The sequence below is a fragment of the Hypanus sabinus genome, chromosome 23 (assembly GCF_030144855.1).
Source record: "Hypanus sabinus isolate sHypSab1 chromosome 23, sHypSab1.hap1, whole genome shotgun sequence".
In the NCBI taxonomy this organism is placed as follows: domain Eukaryota; kingdom Metazoa; phylum Chordata; class Chondrichthyes; order Myliobatiformes; family Dasyatidae; genus Hypanus; species Hypanus sabinus.
Window position 1 is genome coordinate 10,337,206 of NC_082728.1, and position 23,026 is coordinate 10,360,231.

Genomic DNA, 23,026 nt, shown 5'->3' on the forward strand with positions numbered 1-23,026 from the left:
CATTTGTAGAATTTTTTCCCATTTTTCTGTTGATATATTATATTGAAGTTCTTTTTCCCATTCTTGTTTAATTCTACCTGATATTTCTGGTTGTATCTTCATAATCATGTTATAAATAAGAGCCACTAATCCCTTTTGACAAGGATTCAAGGTAAAAATCATATCTGAAAAATCTATCAAAGTTGAATTGGGGAAGGTTGGTAGAACTTTATGTAAAAAATTTCTGATTTGTAAGTATCTAAAAAAATTAGATTTAGGTAACTTGAATTTGTTGGAAAGTTGGTCGAAAGACATCAAACTACCTTCAAAAAAAAGATCACGAAAACATTTTATACCTTTCCTTTTCCATATGCTAAAAGCTTGATCTGTCAAAGAAGTTTTAAAAAAGAAGTTAAGTAAGATAGGGCTATCAAGAACAAAGTTTTTCAGAGTAAAAAACTTACGAAATTGAAACCAAATTCGTAATGTATGTTTGACAACAGGGTTGGATATCTGTTTATTGAATTTAACTAAATCAGCAGGAAGAGAAGAACCAAGAACGGAGAATAGAGAATATCCCTGTGCATCATTGCATTCTAAATTTACCCAGTGTGGGCACAATGGTGAATCCAAATCTAATTTCCAATATATTAAGTTTCGAATATTATTCGCCCAATAGTAAAATCTAAAGTTAGGTAAAGCTAAACCACCATCTTTTTCAGATTTTTGTAACTGCCTTTTACTTAACCTGGGGTTTTTATTTTGCCACACAAATGAGGAAATTTTTGAATCAATGTTATCAAAAAAAGATTTAGGAATAAAAATTGGTAAGGCTTGAAATAAATATAAAAATTTTGGTAAAATCATTTTAATAGCATTAATCCGGCCAACTAATGATAAGGATAAAGGAGACCATCTTGTAGTAAGTTGTTGAATTTGATGAAGCATAGGTAAAAAATTCAATCTGAATAAATCTTTATATTTCTTAGTCATTTTTATACCTAAATAAATAAAGTTATCAGTAACAACTTTAAATGGTATCCTGTCATTCAATAAAGTTTGCGCATTTAAAGGGAACAATTCACTCTTATCCAAGTTTAGTTTATAACCAGAAAAACTACCAAATTGAACCAACAAGGATAAAATAGCGGGAATAGACCTGTCAGGATCAGAAATATATAACAACAAGTCATCAGCATAAAGTGATAACTTGTATAACTTCTCATTACAGGTAATACCAAAAATATTAGGGGATTCACGAATAGCAATGGCTAAAGGTTCTAATGCAATATTAAATAATAAAGGACTTAAGGGACAACCTTGTCTCGTACCACAAGATAATTGAAAAAAAGAGGATCTGTAATTATTTGTAAGAACAGAAGCAACAGGTTTATAATATATTAATTTAATCCATGTTATAAAATTAGGACTAAAATTAAAATTTCTCAAGGCATTAAATAAGTATATCCATTCAACTCTATCAAAAGCTTTTTCAGCATCTAATGAAATAACACATTCTGAGGTTGTGGGTGAAGAAGTGTAAATTATATTAATCAATTTTCTAACATTAAAAAAGGAATACTGGTTCCTAATAAAACCAGTTTGGTCTTCTGAAATAATTTGTGATAGTAACTTTTCTAATCTAAAAGCTAAAATTTTTGTAAGAATCTTAGAGTCTACATTTAATAGCGATATAGGACGATAAGATGCACAAAGAGTAGGATACTTATCTTTTTTAAGAATTAGAGAGATAGTAGCTTCATAAAAAGACTGGGGTAGTCTCTTCTTAGTAAATGCATCATTAAAGATTTCACATAACCAAGGGGAAAGCAAAGAAGAAAAAATTTTTTAAAATTCTATAACCATCAGGACCAGGAGCTTTCCCTGAGTTCATTGATGAGATAGCCTCTCCTATTTCAGCCATAGAAATAGGAGCATCGAACAAGCTCCGATCTTCATCTGTCAGTTTAGGAATATTCAAATTGTTAAAAAAATTATCCATCATGGATATATCGCCATCAAATTCTGATTGATATAAAGATTTATAAAAATCTTGGAAAGTATTATTAATTTCTTTATGATCAGTAGTCATATTACCGTCTTGTTTACGAATTTTAATAATTTGTCGCTTAGTCGAAATAGCTTTTAATTGGTTAGCTAACAATTTACCAGTTCGGTCACTATGAATATAAAATTGAGCCTTAGTCTTAATTAATTGATTCTCAATTGAAGAAGATAATAATAAACTATGTTCCATTTGAAGCTCAACTCTCTTCTTATGGAGTTCTTTGGTAGGAGTCACGGAATAAATCTTATCAATTTCTTTAATTTTATCCACTAATAAAGCAATATCTAAATATCTTTGTTTTCTTTTACCGACGGAATATGAGATAATTTGTCCACGGATAAAAGCCTTAAAAGAGTCCCAAAGTATTCCTCTGTCAATCTCTTCGGTATAGTTTGTTGAAAAAACAAGTCAATTTGCTGTTTTATGAAGGTGATAAATTCTGGATCTTGAAGTAAAGTAGCGTTAAGTCTCCAAGATCTAGTATTATTGAAAGAGTCCAAAATCTTGATAGATAACTTCAAAGGTGCATGATCCGAAATGGCAATAGAGTCATACTTACAATCAGTAACATCTGTTAATAAACGATGATCAATAAGGAAATAATCAATTCTAGAATAACTGTGATAAACATGTGAAAAAAACGAAAATTCTATCTTTTGGGTTCAAAAACCGCCATATTTCAGTAATTCCCGAATCAACCATAAAGGAATTAATAAGTAAGGCTGATCTATTCGGAAGAATTCAAATAGGTTTAGATCTATCCATCGAAGGATTCAGACAACAGTTGAAATCTTCACCCATTATCAGCATATATTCATTTAGATAAGGGAGGGAAGTAAATAAACGTTTAAAAAATTCAGGGCAGTCAAAGTTTGGAGCATAAATATTAACTAGAGCCACTTTTCGATTAAAAAGTGAGCCAGTTATCAACAAAAATCTGCCCTGTGGATCAGAAATAATTTCATGATGTGTGAACGAAATTGAGGGGTCTATAAAAATAGACACACCCCTAATTTTGGCGGTACAATTCGAGTGAAATTGTTGACCCTTCCAGAACCTAAAAAAGCGTTGATTATCCTCCCTCCTAATATGGGTCTCCTGTACAAAAATAATATTAGCATTTAGTCTATGGAATACTTTAAATATTTTTTTACGTTTAATCGGATGATTTAAACCATTAGTATTCCAAGAGATAAAATTAATAGACTTATCCATCATGCCAATACTAATTGTATATATCATAAAAGGTTAAAAAGATACATAACCCATAATTCAGGAAGAAGGAAAAATGATTCAGGAGCAACCGGAGAACATGACACTTCAACAATATTAATAATCTAAACTCGGCCCATAAACTAAAAGCAAAAAAATAAAAAGCAAAAGCGTGAAAAAAGATCCCAACCCCATGATAAAAAGCCAAGCGGCAGGCGCACAAACTAATAATAATATTACCCCCATTTCAAGATGGCAACTTCATGAAAAGAAAAAAAAAGACTATATAACACCCAGATATAAATACAGGGTTGTAAAAAGAAAGAATATATCAATCAAAGTGAAAAAATAATATAATAAAGCAAAAGAACATTAATAAAAAAGGATAAACATTAAAGTTTAAAATAGTGTAATATGCCTTTAAAAAAAGATCCCATATTCAGATACAAGAAAATGACGTTTCAAAAACAAAGACTTATGGGAAGAAGAAACGACATTTTGAAAAAACCATATTACAGAATATAAATGTAAATTCACCAATCTATTAAAAAAAGGTCATCAAAAAAGGATTAAAAAGGATTCAATAATCACTACAATATATAAAAAAAAAGGTCCAAAAATCCAAAACCTTCGTCCCATTTTCAAGTACAAGCAAATAAATGCTTACGGAAAGCAAAGTCTTATGGGAGGAAGAAACGACATCTTAAAAAATAAATCATTATTACAGAGTATTAACATGTATATCCAATTCAGAAGAAAAAAAATTAAGAAAAAGAAAACCATTATAGTAAAATTAGAAGAGCATCTATAAACCATGATAATAAAAAAAACCAGGTCTACAGACCAAAGTAAAAAGCTATACCGCAGCTTCATAAGTTAAAGCCCAAAACGAAATGGCATCTTCTCCCCAAAAATTCTTCAACATAACACATAGTTCAACTTGTACTAGAAGACCGATATTCTTCAACGAATTTCTTCACTTCTTCCGGAGTATTAAAGAAGCGCTGACTGTTGTCACTCAACGTAATTCTGAGATTCGCTGGGTATCTTAAAGCTTGTTTAAGTCCAATCGAATGAATCTCTGCCATCACTGGTTTAAAAGCGATTCTCGCCTTCATCACATCAAATGAATAATCTTGTACGATACAAAACTTGTTGTTTCTGTGAGAAATCATACCTTTCTGACGAGCTAATCGGATTAAAAGCTCTTCCTCCCGAGGATAATGGAGGCGAACAATCACAGCTCGTGGCTTATCTCTCGAGATCGAAAATCTCGAAACTCTGTGGGCACGATCAATAGTAGGTTTAGCCCACAAAGCGTCCTCACTGAAAATTTCCCACAATAAGTTAGAGAAATATTCAGTTAAGTCACCAGACTCAACATTTTCAGGAAATCCGATAATTCGCAAGTTTTGTCTGCGAGATCGGTTTTCAAGATCGGTGATTTTAAACTTACTCTGCTCCACTATTTTAACGGTCGACCGTAACTTCTCCTCCAAAGTTTCAATAGTACGTATTTTCTCACAAATTAACTTGTCAAGAGCCGCAAACTTTTCTTCATGCCGTTCAATATCTGCTGCCTGCGATTGAAGCTTGGTATCAAACGATCTAATGACTTCTTCAAGCTCAGACATTTTCGCAGTAAGCTTATTTTCCAGACTTGCAAATTTAGTATCCAGTTTAGTATCCAGAAGACTGGAGATTGCCTCAAGAGATGGGGGGGTCTTTAGACGATTTCTTAGATACAGACATTTTAAGTTTGAAAAGATTAAATCAAGTATTATTTTAAAAAAGAAGTAAATCGTGAGTATCAACCCATGTAATTAAGTACGAAAAGATTTGATTAAAGGGAGATTATAGTTTAAAAATGAAGAGCGCCCGAAGGCAGATGTCTACGTCGCCATCTTGAAACCCCGAAGAGCCACTTGGAGTACTGTGAGCAGTTTTGGGCCCCTTATCTAAGAAAGGATGTGCTGACACTGTGAGGGTTTGAAGGAGATTCATGAGAATGATTCTGGCACTGAAAGGCTTCTCATGTGAGGAGTGTTTGATGGCTCTGGATCTGTACTCACTCAAATTCAGAAGAATGATGTGGGGGAGATCTCACTGAAACCTATCAAATGTTGAAAGGCATCAATAGTGTGGATGTGGAGAAGATGTTTCCTGTGGTGGGCAAGTCTAAGACCAGAAGACAGCCTCAGAATAGAGGGGTCTCCTTTTAGAATGAAGAGGAATTTCTTTAGCCAGAGTGTGGTGAGTCTGTGGATTTTGTTGCCACAGGAAGCTGTGGAGACCAACTCACTGGGTAGATTTAAGGCAAAGGTTGATAGATTCTTGACTAGTCAAGGCATGGAAGGATACGGGGAGAAGGCAGGAGATTCCAAGGAGAAAAAGGATCAACCACAATGAAATGGTGTACCAGACTTGATGAACTAAACGGCCTAATTCTGCTCCTATATCTTATGGTCTTACGTTCTATGTATTAGGCTTTGGGGACAGGGAATTTGCAATCACTGGCCTTTGATTACAAACACAAAGATATGATGAATATGGAGAACAGTGTTATGTTCCTACCTGCATGTTATACGGCTGGTAGCCCATCGGAACAGATTGGGATCCCATGTAACCTAGTCCGCCCGACTGAGACTGGGGAAGAGCCGGCATGTTTTGTGCCTGGGACACCACATTCTGCAATAGAAGCCGCTCATTTTAGCAAGCTGAAACAATATGAACACCACCACCAGATAAGCTTTACCTGTCACATGATGCACTTCACTGTACGTTTTGAGTCAATGATCAACACGGGTCTGAGCAAACGTGCTGGGGGCAGCCCGCAAGTGCTGCCCCATTTGCATGTCCACAACTTACTAACCCTAACCTGTATGTCTTTGGAATGTGGGATGAAAACAGGGCACCAAGAGGAAACCCACAGAGTCATGGGGAGAACGTGCAAACTCCTTACAGACAGTAATGGGAATGGAACCCCGGACAGTGATCGCTGGTGCTACCTGCTACACCAACAAGCTCACACACATATATACACAGAAAACGAGCACACCCTATTCCTACACTATTGCATCTGCAGTGGATTCCACTTATTGAGCTGTTCTTCAGTGATAACAGAGATCTTGCCATCAATTAATAAATAGTGAACCTTCATCTTTCCTCGGAGTCCCTGCTGAGAAATATCCAGTAGGAATTCATGGGAACAGGGAGAGCATTGGAGGGAAAATTGTGGGTTAGGAAGCGCACCATGAGCCAGCATGGATCCAGTGGACTGAATGGCCTGCTGTGTGGCAATGAAATGAAACGTTATGCAACATAGATTACATACAGGGCACACAACTGTACAGTGTGGAGCTGAAGCTGTTCATTACAACATCAACCAGGGAACAATACTGATCACCAAAAACCCCCACACCAAACACAGAATGGAGGGGCGCACGTGAGAAAGGAACCAGACTCAGTGTGAACACAGAGGGGAGAAAACACATTTTATACCAGCAGTCAGTTACCCGGATCCGCGACAGGGATGTTCGATGCAACCCACCTGGTAGTTCTGCGTGGGGGTAGGCTGGTAGTTGGAATATCCGGTGTTTGTCGTGGGTACTGCCTGGGCTTGCTGGGAGGTCTGGTTGGTTGGGGCTGCGGCCTGGTACATATACGGATTCACCATGTTTGGATCTAAGGTGCACAAGAATTGCATAAACCTCACAATAACTGTACTCACATCAGAAAATATGTTCAATGCCACAGAATGGGGAGCATGCTGAAGGGAAGAGTAAGTGAACCATACTTTGACAAACTTCGATGGATTCATAGTGGAGAGTAACCTGACTGGTTGCATCCCAGCCTGGAATGTAAACACCGATGTCCAGGAATGGAAAAGTCTTCAGAAAGTGGTGGACACAGCCCAGTCCATCACGGGTGAAGCCCTCCACACCAGTGAGCACACCTACAAGGAGCATTGCCACAAGAAAGCAGCCTCCATCATCAAAGGCCCCACCATTCAAGACATGCCCTCTCCTCCTCCCACCTTCGGGCAGGAGGTGTAGAAGCCCTAGGTCTCACACCATCAGTTCAGGAACGGTTATTACCCTTCAATCATCAGGCTTCTGAACCAGTGTGAATAACTTCAATTACTTTGAACTGATTCCACAACTTATACATTCATTTTCAAGGACCCTTTACAACTTGTTCTCAATATTATTTTTTATTTGCACAATTTCTCTTAAGACCACAAGACATAGGAGCAGAATTATCCCATTCAACCCATCGAGTCTGCTCTGCCATTCCATCCTGGCTGATCCCGGATCCCACTCAATCCCATACCCCTGCCTTCTCGCCATATCCTTTGATGCCCTGACCGATCAGGAAACTATCATCTTCTGCTTTAAATTACCCATGGACTTGGCCTCCACCGCAGTCTGTGGCAGGACATTTCACAGGTTCACTACTCTGGCTAAAAAAAAATTCCTCCTTATCTCTGTTCTAAAGGGTTGCTCCTCATTTTTGAGGCTGTGCCTTCCAGTTCTGAACACCCCCACCACAGGAAACATCCTCTCCACATCCACCCTATCTAGTCCTTTCAACATGCGGTAGATCTCAATGAGATCCCCCCCACATTCTAAATTCCAGTAAGTACAGGCCCAAAGCTGCCAAACGCTCCTCATATGTTAACCCCTACGCTCCTGGAATCATCCTCATGAGCCTCCTGTGGACTCTTTCCAATGATAACACATCCTTTCTGAGATATGGGGCCCAAAACTGTTGACGATACTCCAGTGCAGCCTGACTGATGTCTTATAAAGCCTCAGCATTATCCCTTTGTTTTTATATTCTATTCCCTTGAAATAAATGGAAATATTGCATTTGCCTTCCTTACCAGAGTCACCCTGTAAATTAACCTTCTGGGAATCTTGCACAAGGACTCCCAGGTTCCTGTGCACCTCCGACATTTGAACCTTCTCCCCATTTAGGTAACAGTCCACACAATTAATCCTTTTACCAAAATGTATTATCATACATTTCCCAGCACGATATTCCATCTGGGATAAATATAGTGCTGGGAAATGTACTATTCCCAGCTCATTTTTCCAATTTGTCTAAGTTCTGCAGCAATCACATTGCTTCCTCAGCACCACCTACCCCTCCACCTATCATCCACAAACTTTGCCACAAGGCCATCAATTCCATTATCCAAATAATCGCCACACAATGTGAAAAGTAGTAGTCTCAATATTGACACCGAGGAACACCACTAGTCACTGGCAGCCAACCAGATTTGGCCCCTTTTATTCCCACTCACTGCCTCCTGCCTGTCAGCCATTCCTCTCTCCTTGTCAGTATCTTTCCTGTAACACCATAGGATTTTATCTTGTTAAGCAGCCTTACGTGTGGCACTTTATCAAATGTTGTCTTCTTTTGCCGATTGGTGTTCGTCAGTCTTTATGTATAATTTTTCATAAATTCTGTTATATTTCTTTATTTTCTGGTAAATGCCTGCTTGAAAATTAATCTCAAGGGTGGTACATAGTGACATATATGCACTTTGATAATAAATCTTACTTTGAGTGCTGATGTTAGCCTTCATAATGCAGCAACAGCTCAGTTATTTACTGGCAGTATTGGAGCCACCATGACAAGTTTAACCTCCCGCCTCTGTTTATCATTTTCCTCTCCATCTGTCTCCAAGCTCCACTGTACCCTCTAAGCTGTGAGGGTGCGAGGCAGCGCAGTAACTGAAATGCTCCCACACACAGTCTTCATTGCCACGTAACCAGAACTGCACACAGCTAGAAAAAGTTTATGAAACACGCAAGATTTTCTTTGTGTACGGTATTTCATTATATCCTTCAATTTATAAGTAAAATTAGAAGTATGTGATTTTCCAATTTTCTGCCAGCAGTGGGAGTTGAACCTTGAGTGGCGATGGCTGGTGGTGTAATGCACTGTGCTAACCGCTATGCTACTGTGCCACCTCTTCACACCCAACTTCACCTTCACTTCTTGCTCCTCCTCCCAGCCCTTTTCTTAAACTTACTTCCCCCAACTAAACGTTTGGTCACCGATGCAATCTCTTTCTCTGCCCTTGGCTTCAAAGTTTTGCTGAACAACTCAGTCCATTGAAATGATTGGGACTGAGGAACTTAAAAGAAAAAGTTTTGGGAATTCAACAGGAAAGTGACTGAGGAGGAAGATGAGCCAAGATCTTGCTGAATGTTAGAGCATGCTCGAGGGGCTGAATGGCCCGTCCCCCTCCTTAGGGAGTACCAGGTTTTGGGCTCATTAACATTTGCACCGGACTCTCAGCCGTTCAATATCTCTGCAAGGAACTTTAACAAAACATCCAAGTTTGAAGCCTCATTGTTGACTTGTGAAGATACCCTGGATCAACAGGGCACATCCAACACCCCTGTAGCTGTACCTCACCTGCTCCAGAGACGGTCATGGAGGGATACGGTCCAGTGCCGGGCTGACTCATGTACACAGAGTGCATGGGCGATCCTTCCACTGAGCCAGAGGGACTGAAGGTGGCAGGGAAGCTGGCTGGGCCCGAAGGCTGGTACATCACGCCAGTGGCAGGGGGCATGGACTGCAGCTGTGGAGGGCAAAGAACTCAGAGTAAGCAGGAGGTTGATTTTCGAAAGGTCAGCTGCAGTGATTCAGCAATAAATGTCACATCGTGTACATTACAAAGGTCAATAAGTATCTCCTGTTAACAACAGCACATTAAGTAAATGCGCTTTTTTCCTCAAACACAGGAGATTCTGCAGATGCTGGAAATCCAGAGCAGCACACAAGCTCACTCTCACACAACGTGCTGGAAGATCACAGCAGGTTGGGCAGCATCTATGGAGAGGAATAGACAGTTGACGTTTCAGGCTGAGGCAGTTTCAGCCTGAAATATCCACTGTTCATTCCCCTCCACAGATGCTGCCCAACCTGCTCATTTCCTCCAGCATGTTGTGTGTGCACATGTTCTCTTTGATATTTCTATCAATTACCTCTTAAAGTCCAAACCCACGCCCCTGTTGTGAGAGGTGGAAACAGGTAAGGTTGGTCAACAGGGTGAAGCTGTATAACCCAATCCCCTGTACAGTGGATACGATGGATTACAGAAATATTAATGAACTCCAACCATACCATTTACTTTGGACGATGGAGACAGGAGGGCATAAATGGCCTACGCTTTACTGGGAGCTAAGGGCCCAAGAAGAATTTCTATCAAACCACTCTAACTGAAAATTGTCCCCATAAACCAGGGGTCCATGGGTCCCTTGGTTAATGGTAAGGGTCCATGGCATTAAAAAGGCTGGGAACCCCTGACATATTTTGTAGATGCACCATGACTCAGTATGCTTTACACAGACACAGTTCAGCACATCACAAAACCAGCCTGCCCTCCATGGAGTCAGTCTACGCCTCTCACCGCCTCTGAAAAGCAGCCACCATAATCTAAACGGACTGGTGCATTTTGGCGAGTTTGGTTTGAAGAGGCTGTTCCCCTGCTGCACACCTTTATGACCATTAAAGTTCATCAAATGCTTGATTAAAAAAAAAGCCACTGAACGGGCTACGCTCACGGTCACAAAAGACACATAGGCCATTCAGCCCATCAAGTCTGCTCCACCATCCCATCATGGCTGAGTTATTACTCCCCTCAACCCCATTCTCCTGCCTTCTTCCCATATCCTTTGACACCCTTACTAATCAAGAATCTATCAACCTCCACTTTAAATATACCCAATGACTTTGCCTCCACAGCTGCCTGTGGCAATGAATTCCATAGATTCACTAGCCTCTGGCTAAAGAAGTTCCTTCACATCTTCGTTCTAATGGGATGTTCTCTAGTTTGAGGCCGTGTCATCTGGTTCTAATCTCCCCAATACAAGAAATATCCTGTTCACATTCACCCGATCTCGGCCTCGGCAGGTTTCAATGAGATCCTCCACCCCCCCATTCTTCTAAACTCCAGCGAGTACAGGGCCGAAGGCATCAAACGCTCCCTAACTCTGTCATTCCCGGGGTCATCCTTGTGAACCTCCTCTGGACCCTCTCCAATGCCAGCACGACCTTTCTTAGATAAAAGTCTACGATATGTCAATGTGAGGTTGGGCCCATCAAACTGAAATTCACACCAAACACACTGACTCCCATGCAAAATATAAACTGCTGGAGGAAATCTGTGCCCTAGGAACACCTGTCGAGACAGAGGGATGCTTGGTACTTCAGGTCGAGACCTTGCGTCCGGACTGTAAGTATAGATAGAAAATGGCCAGTACAAAGTAGTGAGAGGGATGTGTGAGGTTCGCGACAGGTGGAAGCAGGTGAGGAGGGATTAATGGGAAATGGAGGAGAGGGAGCGATGGAGTTGGGAGACAGGTGAAGACAGAAAAGGAGATAGAAAGGGACAGATGGAGCCAGGTGGTGGGAGGGGAGGGGGAGGTAGAGACAGAGGCTGAAAGGTGCTAACTGGAGACACAGAAGGCTGTAGAGCCCATGACCAACTCCTGTACTGGTATTTTTGTAATTACACAACGATTTTGTGAATAACTGAGACCAGTTTAAGTAACACGGACAAATGCTGGAGGAACTCAGCAAGTCAGGCAGCATCAATGGGGGGGAGGGAGGAAACAGTCAGTGGGCTGAGATCTCCCCCATAGATGCTGCCTGACTTGTCAGGTTCCTCCGGGGAGGGGGGGGGGGGGGGTGGGGGGAGGGGTGTGTGTGTGTGTCTGTGTGTGTGTGTGTGTGTCTGTGTCTGTGTGTGTGTGTGTGTGTGTGTGTGTTCACCCTCATTTCCAGCATCTAGAGAATCTCTTGTGTTTATGAAACCAGTTCTGTGGACCTCCCAAACAACGGTCAATCACAAAACCTATTGCTCAGCAGACGAGAATCAGTAACGCACGTCCGCCTACCCAGGACAGTAGCAGCCACTTCCTCCGCAGCTCTAGTCCGACAGCCAGCGCAGGGCACACTGTGAGTCAGGGCCCAGAGTCTGTGAACCCACGGGGGGCTTGGTTAGAGTGCCGTGTACGTGTGTGGGAGGAGCCGGGCTTGATTTGCTGTTGTTGCTTGGTAGGTTGTGTTTTGTAGTGTGTTGTTCTGCAGAGTACTGTGGGCAAGCTATGTTGGTATGGAATGTGTGGTGACCCCCAGTGCATCCTTGAGTGTGCTGGCTGTTAACAGAAATGCTATATTTCACTGTATTTTAGATGTACATCTGATAAATAAACCTGAATCTAAATGGCTTGTCAAATGGACCGAGCGGCTGAGCAACAGCAGTAAAGGTGTGTTACAGCCACCACACCCTGATCTGGTGACGAGGCTGCCCGAACTCTGCCCTGACTCCTCGAACGTTCGCTTACCCTGCTGTGGCCTGCGTGCGCGCTGCACTGACCTGTGCGTACGGCAGCGGGAAGGCGGGCATCTGCGCTCGCATCTGGATGGTCTGCTTCTGCTGCTCCAGGCGCATCTGCCGCTCCTTCTCTTGCTCCTGCAGCCGCTGAATGGCCAGCTGCCGCTGCATCTCCAGGTATTCCTGAGGCACGAGCAAAACACAACCCACGTCATTCCTCACGGCAGAGGCACAGCTGACAGCAGCACCATGGCCGCAAAGGACAGCTAAACCAGCCCAGTGCATCCCTGGCACCAGCCCACCCACCACCGGGAGCATAAAGAGAGAAGTGCCAGCGATGTTGCAAACGAACCCACCCACCCACCCTGCCTCACACCCATCAGAGCACAGTTACAGGCCTTTCGGCCCACAATGTCATGCTGACCTTTTAATCTATCCTAAGATCAATCTAACCCTCTCCATCTACACAGCCCTCCATTTTCCTATCATCCATGTGCCTATCTGAAAGTCTCTTCAATGTCCTTAGTGTATCTGCCTCTACCGCCCTGGTAGCTGTTCATTGACATGAACATCAATTACTCCAACTCACCCCTCCCACTTCTTCCATTCACCACTCTGCCCCACCTCACCTCATCTCCTCACTTGCCTATTACATCCCCCTGGTGCCCCTCCTGCACCCCTTTCTCCCATCAAACACTCTCCTCTCCTATCGTTCTTCATCCCTTTACCTTTCCCTCCTCTAACCTCCTAGCTTCCCACTCGATCGTCCCCCAGGCTTCACCCATCACCTTCAAGCATCTCCTGCTTCCCCTCTCCCGCCCACCTCCTTATTCTGGCATCTCCCCTTTCCTTTCCAGTTCTGATGAAGGGTCTCGGACCAAAACGTCCACTGTTCATTCATCTCCACAGACCAGAGGTCCCCAGCCTGGACCACGGACCCCTCGGTCAATGGTTGGGGCCCATGGCATATCAACGGTTGAGAAGCCCTGCCTTGGATGCTGCCTGACCCCCTGAATTCCTGCAGCATTTTGTGTGCGTGTGAGTGCATACTGCTTTGGATTTATCTTGTGTGTTATTGCCTCTACCACTAACCAGCACATAGCCTCTGCTCTCTGTAAGAAACCTAGCTGTGACATTCCCCTCACCACTGCTTTCTTCCAAGCTGTTTGTGGGCTTGACTGATCGACACGGGTGATGAGGCAATGGGAGGGAGCAGAGCAGACCCTCCTGAGGAGAATCTCACCTGCTTCTTTTGCCTCATGATCTCCAGCTTCTGGGCCAGCTGGATCTGCCGCTGGCGCTCGGCTTCCTCGGCCTCTCGCCGCAGCTTCTCGCTGTGCTCCTCACGCAGAGCGTTCAGGGCCCCACGAGCGTCCCTGATCTGTGCCAGTTTGTCCTGCAGACCTTCGTAGTACACTGAAAAACACAAAAGCAAAAACTACTTTACTGAACTCCATGGGCCAGAGATAGCTGCCACCCCAGCCCCAGGGTCACAGGTCCATGCGAGACCAGGGATTGGAGAGTCTGGAGGTCGAAGCCTGTGCAGCACCGTGTCTGGGGATTGGAGGTCCGATGTTTGAAAATCTGGGCCAGGGACTGGAGGTTCAACACCTGATGTCTGCAAGTCACAGAGTCCAAGGTCAAGGGCAGAGGCCGGGGGCTGGGGTTGCAGGTCTATCTGTGAGGGAGAGTGGGAAAGGGGCTTCTTTTGCTGTCCTGCCAAAGGGTCTTGGCCTGAAAAATCAACTGTACTCTTTTCCAAGGATGCTGCCTGGCCTGCTGAGTTCCTCCAGCATCTTGTGTGTGTGGCTCGGATTTCCAGCATCTGCAGACTTTCTCCTGTTTGTTTCGCTGCTGTTGTTTCATTTTGATGTTGTGTGTTGCTCTGCTGAACACAGCGGTGTCGGTCCCAGAACTTGCGGGCTGCCCCCAACACACATGCCACAATTGTGCCACATTTCGATGTACGCGTGATAAACAGATGAATTGGAATCTGAAAGCAGGCCAGCTGTTACAGCGTCTGCCCACTGCCTAGGTGAAATTGTTGATGCAAGCCAATCTTTTGCAAATAGATCACACTCAAGAGTATTGCGTTCTGTTCTGATCGCCTCATTATACGAAGGATGTGGGAAAAAGACTTACCAGGATGCTGCCTGGACTAGAAAGCAAACCTTAAGAAGACAGGGTGAGTGAGCTCGGGTTTTCTCTTTGGAGTGAAGGAGGGTGGGAGGTGGAGGTGGAGGTGGAGGTGGATAAAATGTTAACAGCCATTGATCAAGTGGACAGCCAGAGACTTTTTCCAGAGGTGTAAAGGGTTAATACGAGGGGGCATACTTTTAAGGTGATTGGAGGAAAGTACAGGGGGATGTCAGAGGCAGATCTATTTATTTATTTTTGGACAGGTCTGGTGGTAATGTCAGATACATTAGAGACATACAAGAGACTCTTAGATAGGCACATGGATGAAAGAAAAATGGAGACACGTGAGAGGGAAGTGCTAGATTGATCTGAGAGTAGGACTGTGCTGTGATGTTCTACGCTGGAAGTCAGGTTTAATCTCGGGAAGGAGCCAGCCATACTCACAGCGCTTCTCATCCAGCTGATTCAGGAGCTCCAGTAGCTGAGGGTGCATGCCGTTGATGGACTGGAACAGGGAGAGCACCGCAGTGTCGTTAGTGATGCTGCGGCCGCGCACGTGATCGCTCTTCATCCTGTTCACGAACGTTGCCACTGAGTTCTGCAGCGCCTTGAGGAACTGCTCGTGGTTCTCCTCGGGCTCTCCGTTCTGGTACTGCTGCTGAAGGGCAACGAGGAAAGAGAAACGTTGAGCGCTGCGTTCACACGCAAGCTTCCAAGGTCAATCGTACAGGAGCCAGAGTAGAGGCAACTCCCTATCAGCCAGGCCTGGTGATCCCACCCGGCTGTAAGTGACTGAGCTTCTCCTCAAATAACCATTCTCCACTCCCTGCATTTAATGGAGAATTAAACCTACTTTTATTGAGCCAAGTTGCTGATGTTTCAATCAAAGTTCAAAGTAAATTTATTATCAAAGTACATATAAAAAGGTAATGGATTTGAGCCAACCCATCAAGGGTAAAGCCCTTCCAACCACTGAGCACATCTACATGAAACACTCTTTTACACAGAGTAGTGAGCAACTTGATTTATGACAAGATTTTTAGAGATGTATATAGAGAGGACAGCCGGTGCCTTTTCTTCCCCCAGGGTGGAAATAGCTAATACCAGGAAAAGTAATTTTCAGTGATTACAGGAAAGTATAAGGGGGATATCAGAGGTATTCTTTGCACAAAGAGCAGTGGGGAGTGTGGAACATCCTGCTGGACAAGGGTGGTGTAGAGGCAGATACATTGGGAGATTTAAGAAGCTCTTACAGTGGCATGCAAAAGTTTGGGCACTCCTGGTCAAAATTTTCTGTTACGGTGGATAGTTAAAGTGAGTAGAAGATGAACTGATCTCCAAAAGTCATAAAGTTAAAAATGAAACATTCTTTTCAGCAGTTTAAGCAAGATTAGTGTATTATTTTTGTTTTGTACAATTTTAGAGTGGAAAAAAAAAGGAAAGGAGCACCATGCAAAAGTTTGGGCACCCCAAGAGATTTGAGCTCTCAGATAACTTTTACCAAGGTCTCAGACCTTAATTAGCTTGTTAGGGCTGTGGCTTGTTCACAGTCATTGTTAGGAAAGGCCAGGTGATGCAAATTTCTAAGTTTTATAAATACCTTAACTCCTCAAACCTTATCCCAACAATCAGCAGCCATGGGCTCCTCTAAGCAGCTGCCTAACACTCTGAGAATTAAAATAAATGATGCCCACAAAGCAGGAGATGGATATAAGAAGATTGCAAAGCATTTTCAGGTAGCCGTTTCCTCAGTTTGTAATGTAATTAAGAAATGGCAGTTAACAGGAACGGTGGAGGTCAAGTTGAGGTCTGGAAGACCAAGAAAACTTTCCGAGAGAACTGCTCATAAGATTGCTAGAAAGGCAAATCAAAACCCCCTTTTGACTGCAAAAGACCTTCACGAAGATCTAGCAGACTCTGGAGTGGTGGTGCACTGTTCTACTGTGCAGTGACACCTGCACAAATGTGATCTTCATGGAAAAGTCAACAGAAGAAAACCTTTCCCGTGTCCTCACCACAAAATTCAGCATCAGAAGTTTGCAAAGGAATGTCTGAACAAGCCTGATTCATTTTGGAAACAAGTCCTGTGGACTGATGAAGTTAAAATAGAACTTTTTGGCTGCAATGAGCAAAGGTATGTTTGGAGAAAAAAGGGTGCAGAATTTAATGAAAAGAACACCTCTCCAACTGTTAAGCACGGGGCTGGATCGATCATGCTTTGGGCTTGTGTTGCAGCCAGTGGCACGGGGAACATTTCACTGGTAGGGGGAAGAATTAAATACCAGCAAATTCTGGAAGCAAACATCACACCGTCTGTAAAAAAGCTAAAGTGAAAAGAGAATGGCTTCTACAACAGGATAATGATCTCAAACACATCTCAAAACCCACAATGGACTACCTCAAGCTGAAGGTTTTGCCATGGCCCTCACAGTCCCCCGACCTAAACATCATCGAAAATCTGCAGACAGACCAAAAGAGCAGTGCATGCAAGCCGGCCCAAGAATCTCCCAGAACTAGAAGCTTTTTGCAAGGAAGAATGGGTGAAAATCCCCCAAACAAGAATTGAAAGACTCATAACTGGCTACAGAAAGCGTTTACAAGCTGTGATACTTGCCAAAGGGGGTGTTACTAAGTACTGACCGTGCAGGGTTCCCAAACTTTTGCTTCAGGCCCTTTTCCTTTTTTGTTATTTTGAGACTGTAAAAGATGGAAATAAAAAAGTAATCTTGCTTAAAATATTAAAGAAATGTGTCATCTTTAACTTCATGCCTTTTGGAAATCAGATCATCTTAGCTATTCACAGTAACAGAAATTTTGACCGGGGTGCCCAAATCCTTGCATGCCACCATAGATGGGTGAAAGAAAACTGATGGGCAATGTAGGAGGGAAGGGTTAATTTGAACTTAAGAGCACATTAAAACACTGGCAAAACATTGAAGGCTGAAGGGTCTGTACTGTACTATAACAAGACAGAAAAACATATTTACCTCCACAATTGTGATGGGAGCTGTGTGAGTTTCAACAGGTTGTGTGACTGACTCCACCACTGAGACAGGGGCTGATGGCGTGGGGCTCTTTCTAACTTCCTCTTGCTTCTTCTCCCAGTAGGTACGATTCAGGTATCGAGCCAGCTTTGAAAAAAGCAGAATGTTTGACCCCAATACACTTTTTTTCCCACACTTGAAAACTATTACAAATCCTTCTTTTCAATGCAAGAAATTATAAACAAGTTATTTATTACCTCAGGGTCAATTTCTTCAGCTGTCGGGGCAGAAGAATTCTGGAATGGAGAAGCACAAGACTTACTTTGGACATTCACTATAAATATCTATTGCCAACAAACTGGCTAATGCTCTCTCTCGTAAATACTCATTTCATCCATCAGCAATTTCTCCCACCACCTCTCTTTCCTCTACCATTGGGCAGATGATGCAGGAGCTTTAGTTCCCACAGCACCAGGTTCAGGAACAGTTCTTACCCTTCAACCATAAGGCTCCTGAATTGCCGTGGACAACTTCACTCACTGCAACTCTAAATTGACTTTATAACCTACAGACTCTGCAACTCATGTTCTCAATACTATTTACTTTTATTTTCACACTTTGTCTTCATTTGCACACTGGCTGTTTGGCAGTCCTTGTTTATGCATAGTTTTTCATAAATTCTATAGTGTTTCTTTATTAGTATCCTGACTGGCTGTGTCATTGCCTGTTACGGGAACTGTACTGCCCACAATCGCAGGGCACGGCAGAGAGAGATGCAGACAGCCCAGCGCATCTGTGGATGTGAACTTTCCTCTATTCGGGATATTTACAGCAGCAGGTGTGTAGAAGGGTCCAGAGGATTATCGGGGACTTCAGCCACCCCAACCACAAACTGTTCCGCTGGCAAATGGTACTGCAGCATTAAGGCCAGGACCAACAGGCTCCGGGACAGTTGTTTTCACCAGCCCATCAGATTCATCAATACATATTGACCTGATTGTGAATCTGACTGTACATACATATGAATGAAACAATTATGTGTACAATCTTAGTGTTCTGGGCAATATTCTCCCTCATTTCCCTTCCTTATTGTGACGGAGAAGCAACATAAAGATTTTTACTCCCTTGGATGTAAGAAATACAATAAATTTTAAAAAAACGTTTCCAAGGAAATTAATCTTGAGGTAGCTTATGGTAACATATACATTGATAACAAATTTGCATTTACTTATAACTGTACTAAGGAACCAGGTAGGTTTTGATTGATACACGCTGGTATTTATGCACATTTTATTCCATATCCATACTTTAAACTCTAACTTTATCGTTAATATAATTCTCTATTCAGAATCAGAATCAGGTTTAATATCACTAGCACTGTGAAATTTGTTAAACTTGCAGAAGCAGTACAATGCAATACATAATGATAGAGAAAGAATACTGAGTTACAGTGAGTAAATTATATAGTTAATTAAATTAGTGCAAAAAATAGAACTAAAAAGAAGATGCACATAGTACCCTGACCAACAACCACAGTAAATATATATCAAAGTTCAAAGTAAATTTGTTATCAAAGTGTGTACGTATGTCACCATATGCTAGTGAATCATTTTCTTGCAGGCATTTACAGTAGAACAAAGAACTACAACAGAGTGAATAAAAGACTGACAAACAACCAATGTACAAATACAATAATTATGATAAAGTGAGTAAAAACACTAGGAATGAGTTGTAGATGCCGAGAACACGAGTTGTTAAATATACGGTGAATAAAGCTGATCCTTTATGGTAATCCAGAACCAACACTAGATATTTATTTAATTTAACTCCCCAGGTCTTGCTGTGGGATTACGATGAGTGCCGCCGGGCCTCTGAGTAATTTCACTACAATGGCACAGACTGCACACAGCAATGGTAAAACTCGACCTCAAATTGGCTCCCAGCAACAAAGTTGCAGTGAGAAGCTTACCACTGGAGACGAGTACAGGCTGCTGACGGGTGGTGCTGACGACGTGACTGGTGTTGGGTCGGGCTTCGGGTACATGGGGTAAGTGCCCTTTTGTCTCTGCAAGGGGAGAGAATTTTCGATCAGTTGCACATCAGTCTGGTAACTTCACCAACTCGCCATGACTTCCATACACACAAACCCACCACTTTAGAACACAGAACATTATAACCAATTCAGCCCACAGTTGTACTAGCTCCAAGATCAATCTAACTCCTCCCTCTCACAAAGCCCTTCGTTTTTCTACCATTCACATGCCTGAGAGTCTCTTAAACGTCTATATTTCCACCCCGCACCCCCTGGCAACACATGCATCCATCCTGTGTGTGTTAGAAAAAACGTACCTCTGACATCCCCTCCCAATCACCTTAAAATGATGCGCCCTTGATTTAACCAAATCCACCCTGGAAAAAGGCTCTGCTTATCCACACTGTGTCCCCTATCATCATAAAACCTTTATAATCTTATATTTTCTTGTTTTAAGAAACAGTTCCTAACTCAGATTGAGTCAAGATCTTCACTAGAACCTCAGCAATCATGATGAGGTAGGCCACCTAAAGGGCTTGAATTATTTTAAGTAGCAAAAATCATAAACAGAAACGCCCTGATCATGAGTCAGTTTCTGCTCATACTTTGGTCTGAACCGAAACATGGCTGGACAACTACCTCTGAGTAAGAGTGTTTACATCAGGGAAAATGTTACAACCACCATATACACCTGGCAAACCATCAAATGCAATACTGGGGTATTAAGCTGAACATTAAGGCGTTGTCTCAAAGGCTGAAAGAGACAAAGGCAACAGATGAAAATTATAACTACTCCCTAACAACCATCTATTTCCAGAGACAGATGGCATCACACCTTAACCCTATGAGTGACAATGTGGTCTGTGTTAATCTGTCAGGTTATTAGAGGCTGAATTATATTTATTTAATGTTTATTTTGAGAACAAGTCCTTCCGGCCCAACAAGCCCGAGCTGCCCACTCACACCCGCGTGACCTAATCGCTACGTCTTTGGACTGTGGGAGGAAACCGGAGCACCAGGAGGAATCCCACGCGGTCTCGGGGAGAACGTACAAACTCCTTACAGACAGCAACAGTGTGTTTCAGGTCACTGGTACAGCAGTAACACTACACTACCAAGCCGCCATTAATATGCAATTTAGATATTCACTTTTTAGGCACTGTCGATCCTGATAAAGACTATTGGCATACAAGCACTCTCACGTGCAATGGAACAGATAATGGTATAATAAATACTGCTTGTGTAGACAAATAAAATCAACTGCTCTCAAGTGGTATCACTCACCATCCTCTCCTTCTCCTCCGCCTCAGATTGTGACAGAGCAATGGCAAGCTGAAGTTCCTCCTCCTCCTGCAAGGCAGCTTCGTCGCGCTTGGGAGGTAGCTAAAGTAACGACACAGGTAGGAGGGACACCGTCATCACAAGGCAGACTTTGGGAGCTTGGACAAGTGGTAAATACTGCTTTGGCAGTTTTGAAGCCTCCGTTCATCCCAGCACACAGATCCAGTTACAAGTAAACTGCACCTCAACACAGTACCCAATACCTCCTTATCCGGAAGGGTAAATGGAAAAGATAACTCACCTTCAGTCATTCATTTTCCCTGATTTGTACCCATTTTTATATATAAAAATGGTACCCACCACAATGCATTTTTTGCTCCAAAAAAAGACATCACTTCCAGTCTTCTTGCTGCTAGTGATATCAGCAACATAAGGAAAAATAACCAGAAAGGGTCACTCCTTTGATTCAACAGGAATCACATCCTTATTCTGGTCTGAACATAGAACAAAACAGCACAGTGCAGGCCACTCAGACCACTATGTTGTGCCAGCCCTTTAACCTACTCTAAAATCGATCATACCCATCCCTCCCACACAGCCCTCTATTTTTCTTTTATCCATGTGCCCACCTAAGGGTCCCTAAATGTCCCTAATGTATCTACCTCTAATGCCACCCCTGGCAGTACGTTCCACAGACTCACCACTCTGACATCCCCCCATACATTCCTCCAGTCACCTTAAAAATATGCCCCATCCTATCAGCCATTTCTGCCCCAGGAAGAAGGTGCTGGTTATCCACTCCAGCCGTACACCTCCATCCAGTTACCTCAAACTGATACTGTGGCTAATACGAGCGGGCATAATTTTAAGGTGTTTGGAGGAAAGTATTAGAGGAATGGCAGAGGTAGTTTCTTTGCCCCCATACTGAGAGCGGGGGGTGTGTGGAATGTGCCGCAGGGGTGGTGGGACATTGAAAAGACTCTTAGACACATGGATGATAGAACAATGGAGAAGTTGAACTGATCTCAGAGTAGGTTAAAAATTCAGCACAATATTGTGGACCCAAGGACAGGTCCTAGACAGTAGAGTACTACAGCACAGTACAGGCCCTTTGGATCCTCAATGTTGTGCCAACCCATATATTCCTTAAAAAAAAATTACTAAACCCACACTACTCCGTAACCTATTTTTCTTTCATCCATGTGCCTGTCCAATAGGCTCTTAAATACCCCTAATGGTTTAGCCTCCACCACCATCCCTGGCAAGTCATTCCAGGCACCCACAACCCTCTGTGTAAAAAAAAAACTTACCCCTGTTGTCTCCCCTAAACTTCCCTCCCTCAACATTGTACGTATGCCCTCTGGTGTTTGCTATTCGTGCCCTGGGAAACAGGTACTGGCTATCCAGGTCCTGTACCAAAACGTTCTCCATTGTTTGATAGGTGACCCAAAACCAGGAAATGTTTCTGACCAGTTCCGAAATAACCACTGGGTCTCTCACAAGTACAGAGATGCAGCTTCCGAAGTTCAAAGTGCATTTATTATCAAAGTGTGTACACTACGTACAACCTGGAGTTCCATCTTCTTGCAGGCAGCCACAAAACAAAGGAACACAATAGAACCCACAAAAAAAGCTCCTTTAAGCTTTAGAAATAGAATTGATTACCTTCTCAATACTTGACAGATCTTACTAGTAGCAGTAGCTGGCTCTGGTGTGAAATTTTGTAATCACTTTCATTGGAGGAACTGAAACTATGAAAGTGTGGGAGAGGACAAATCCCAAGAGTCCAAGAGGGGTGCTGCTTACCTGCGACTGCTGGGACAATGGACTCGTCAGGTACTCTGGCGGTAGATCAACCGGTGCAGTGGCTGTGGGCTTGGTCTCGGATTTCCTGGGGAGAGAGGAGAGTCAGCCTGTGTAGCAACAGGACATGCAAGAAACGACCGCTCTAACCTCTCAATACGAGTACA

General features: G+C 42.8%; 1 protein-coding gene across 7 annotated transcripts in view; it reads right to left on the bottom strand.

Moving 5' to 3' along the window:
- The window catches only part of hgs (hepatocyte growth factor-regulated tyrosine kinase substrate), a 62,485-nt gene that overhangs the window by 8,792 nt on the left and 30,667 nt on the right, over positions 1-23,026 (bottom strand). For 2 of the 7 annotated variants that reach the window (XM_059948357.1, XM_059948359.1), the window contains exons 10-21: positions 22,863-22,947; positions 21,060-21,158; positions 19,713-19,808; positions 18,001-18,039; positions 17,747-17,890; positions 17,400-17,456; positions 15,204-15,417; positions 13,864-14,036; positions 12,663-12,803; positions 9,692-9,860; positions 6,810-6,943; positions 5,834-5,947 (exon numbers count right to left, since the gene is read on the bottom strand). In XM_059948357.1, the coding sequence (XP_059804340.1) occupies positions 5,834-5,947; positions 6,810-6,943; positions 9,692-9,860; positions 12,663-12,803; positions 13,864-14,036; positions 15,204-15,417; positions 17,400-17,456; positions 17,747-17,890; positions 18,001-18,039; positions 19,713-19,808; positions 21,060-21,158; positions 22,863-22,947 (1,465 nt within the window). The remainder of the gene's footprint in view (positions 1-5,833; positions 5,948-6,809; positions 6,944-9,691; positions 9,861-12,662; positions 12,804-13,863; positions 14,037-15,203; positions 15,418-17,399; positions 17,457-17,746; positions 17,891-18,000; positions 18,040-19,712; positions 19,809-21,059; positions 21,159-22,862; positions 22,948-23,026) is intronic. The other 5 variants (XM_059948364.1, XM_059948362.1, XM_059948363.1 and 2 more) reach the window with 3 other exon arrangements.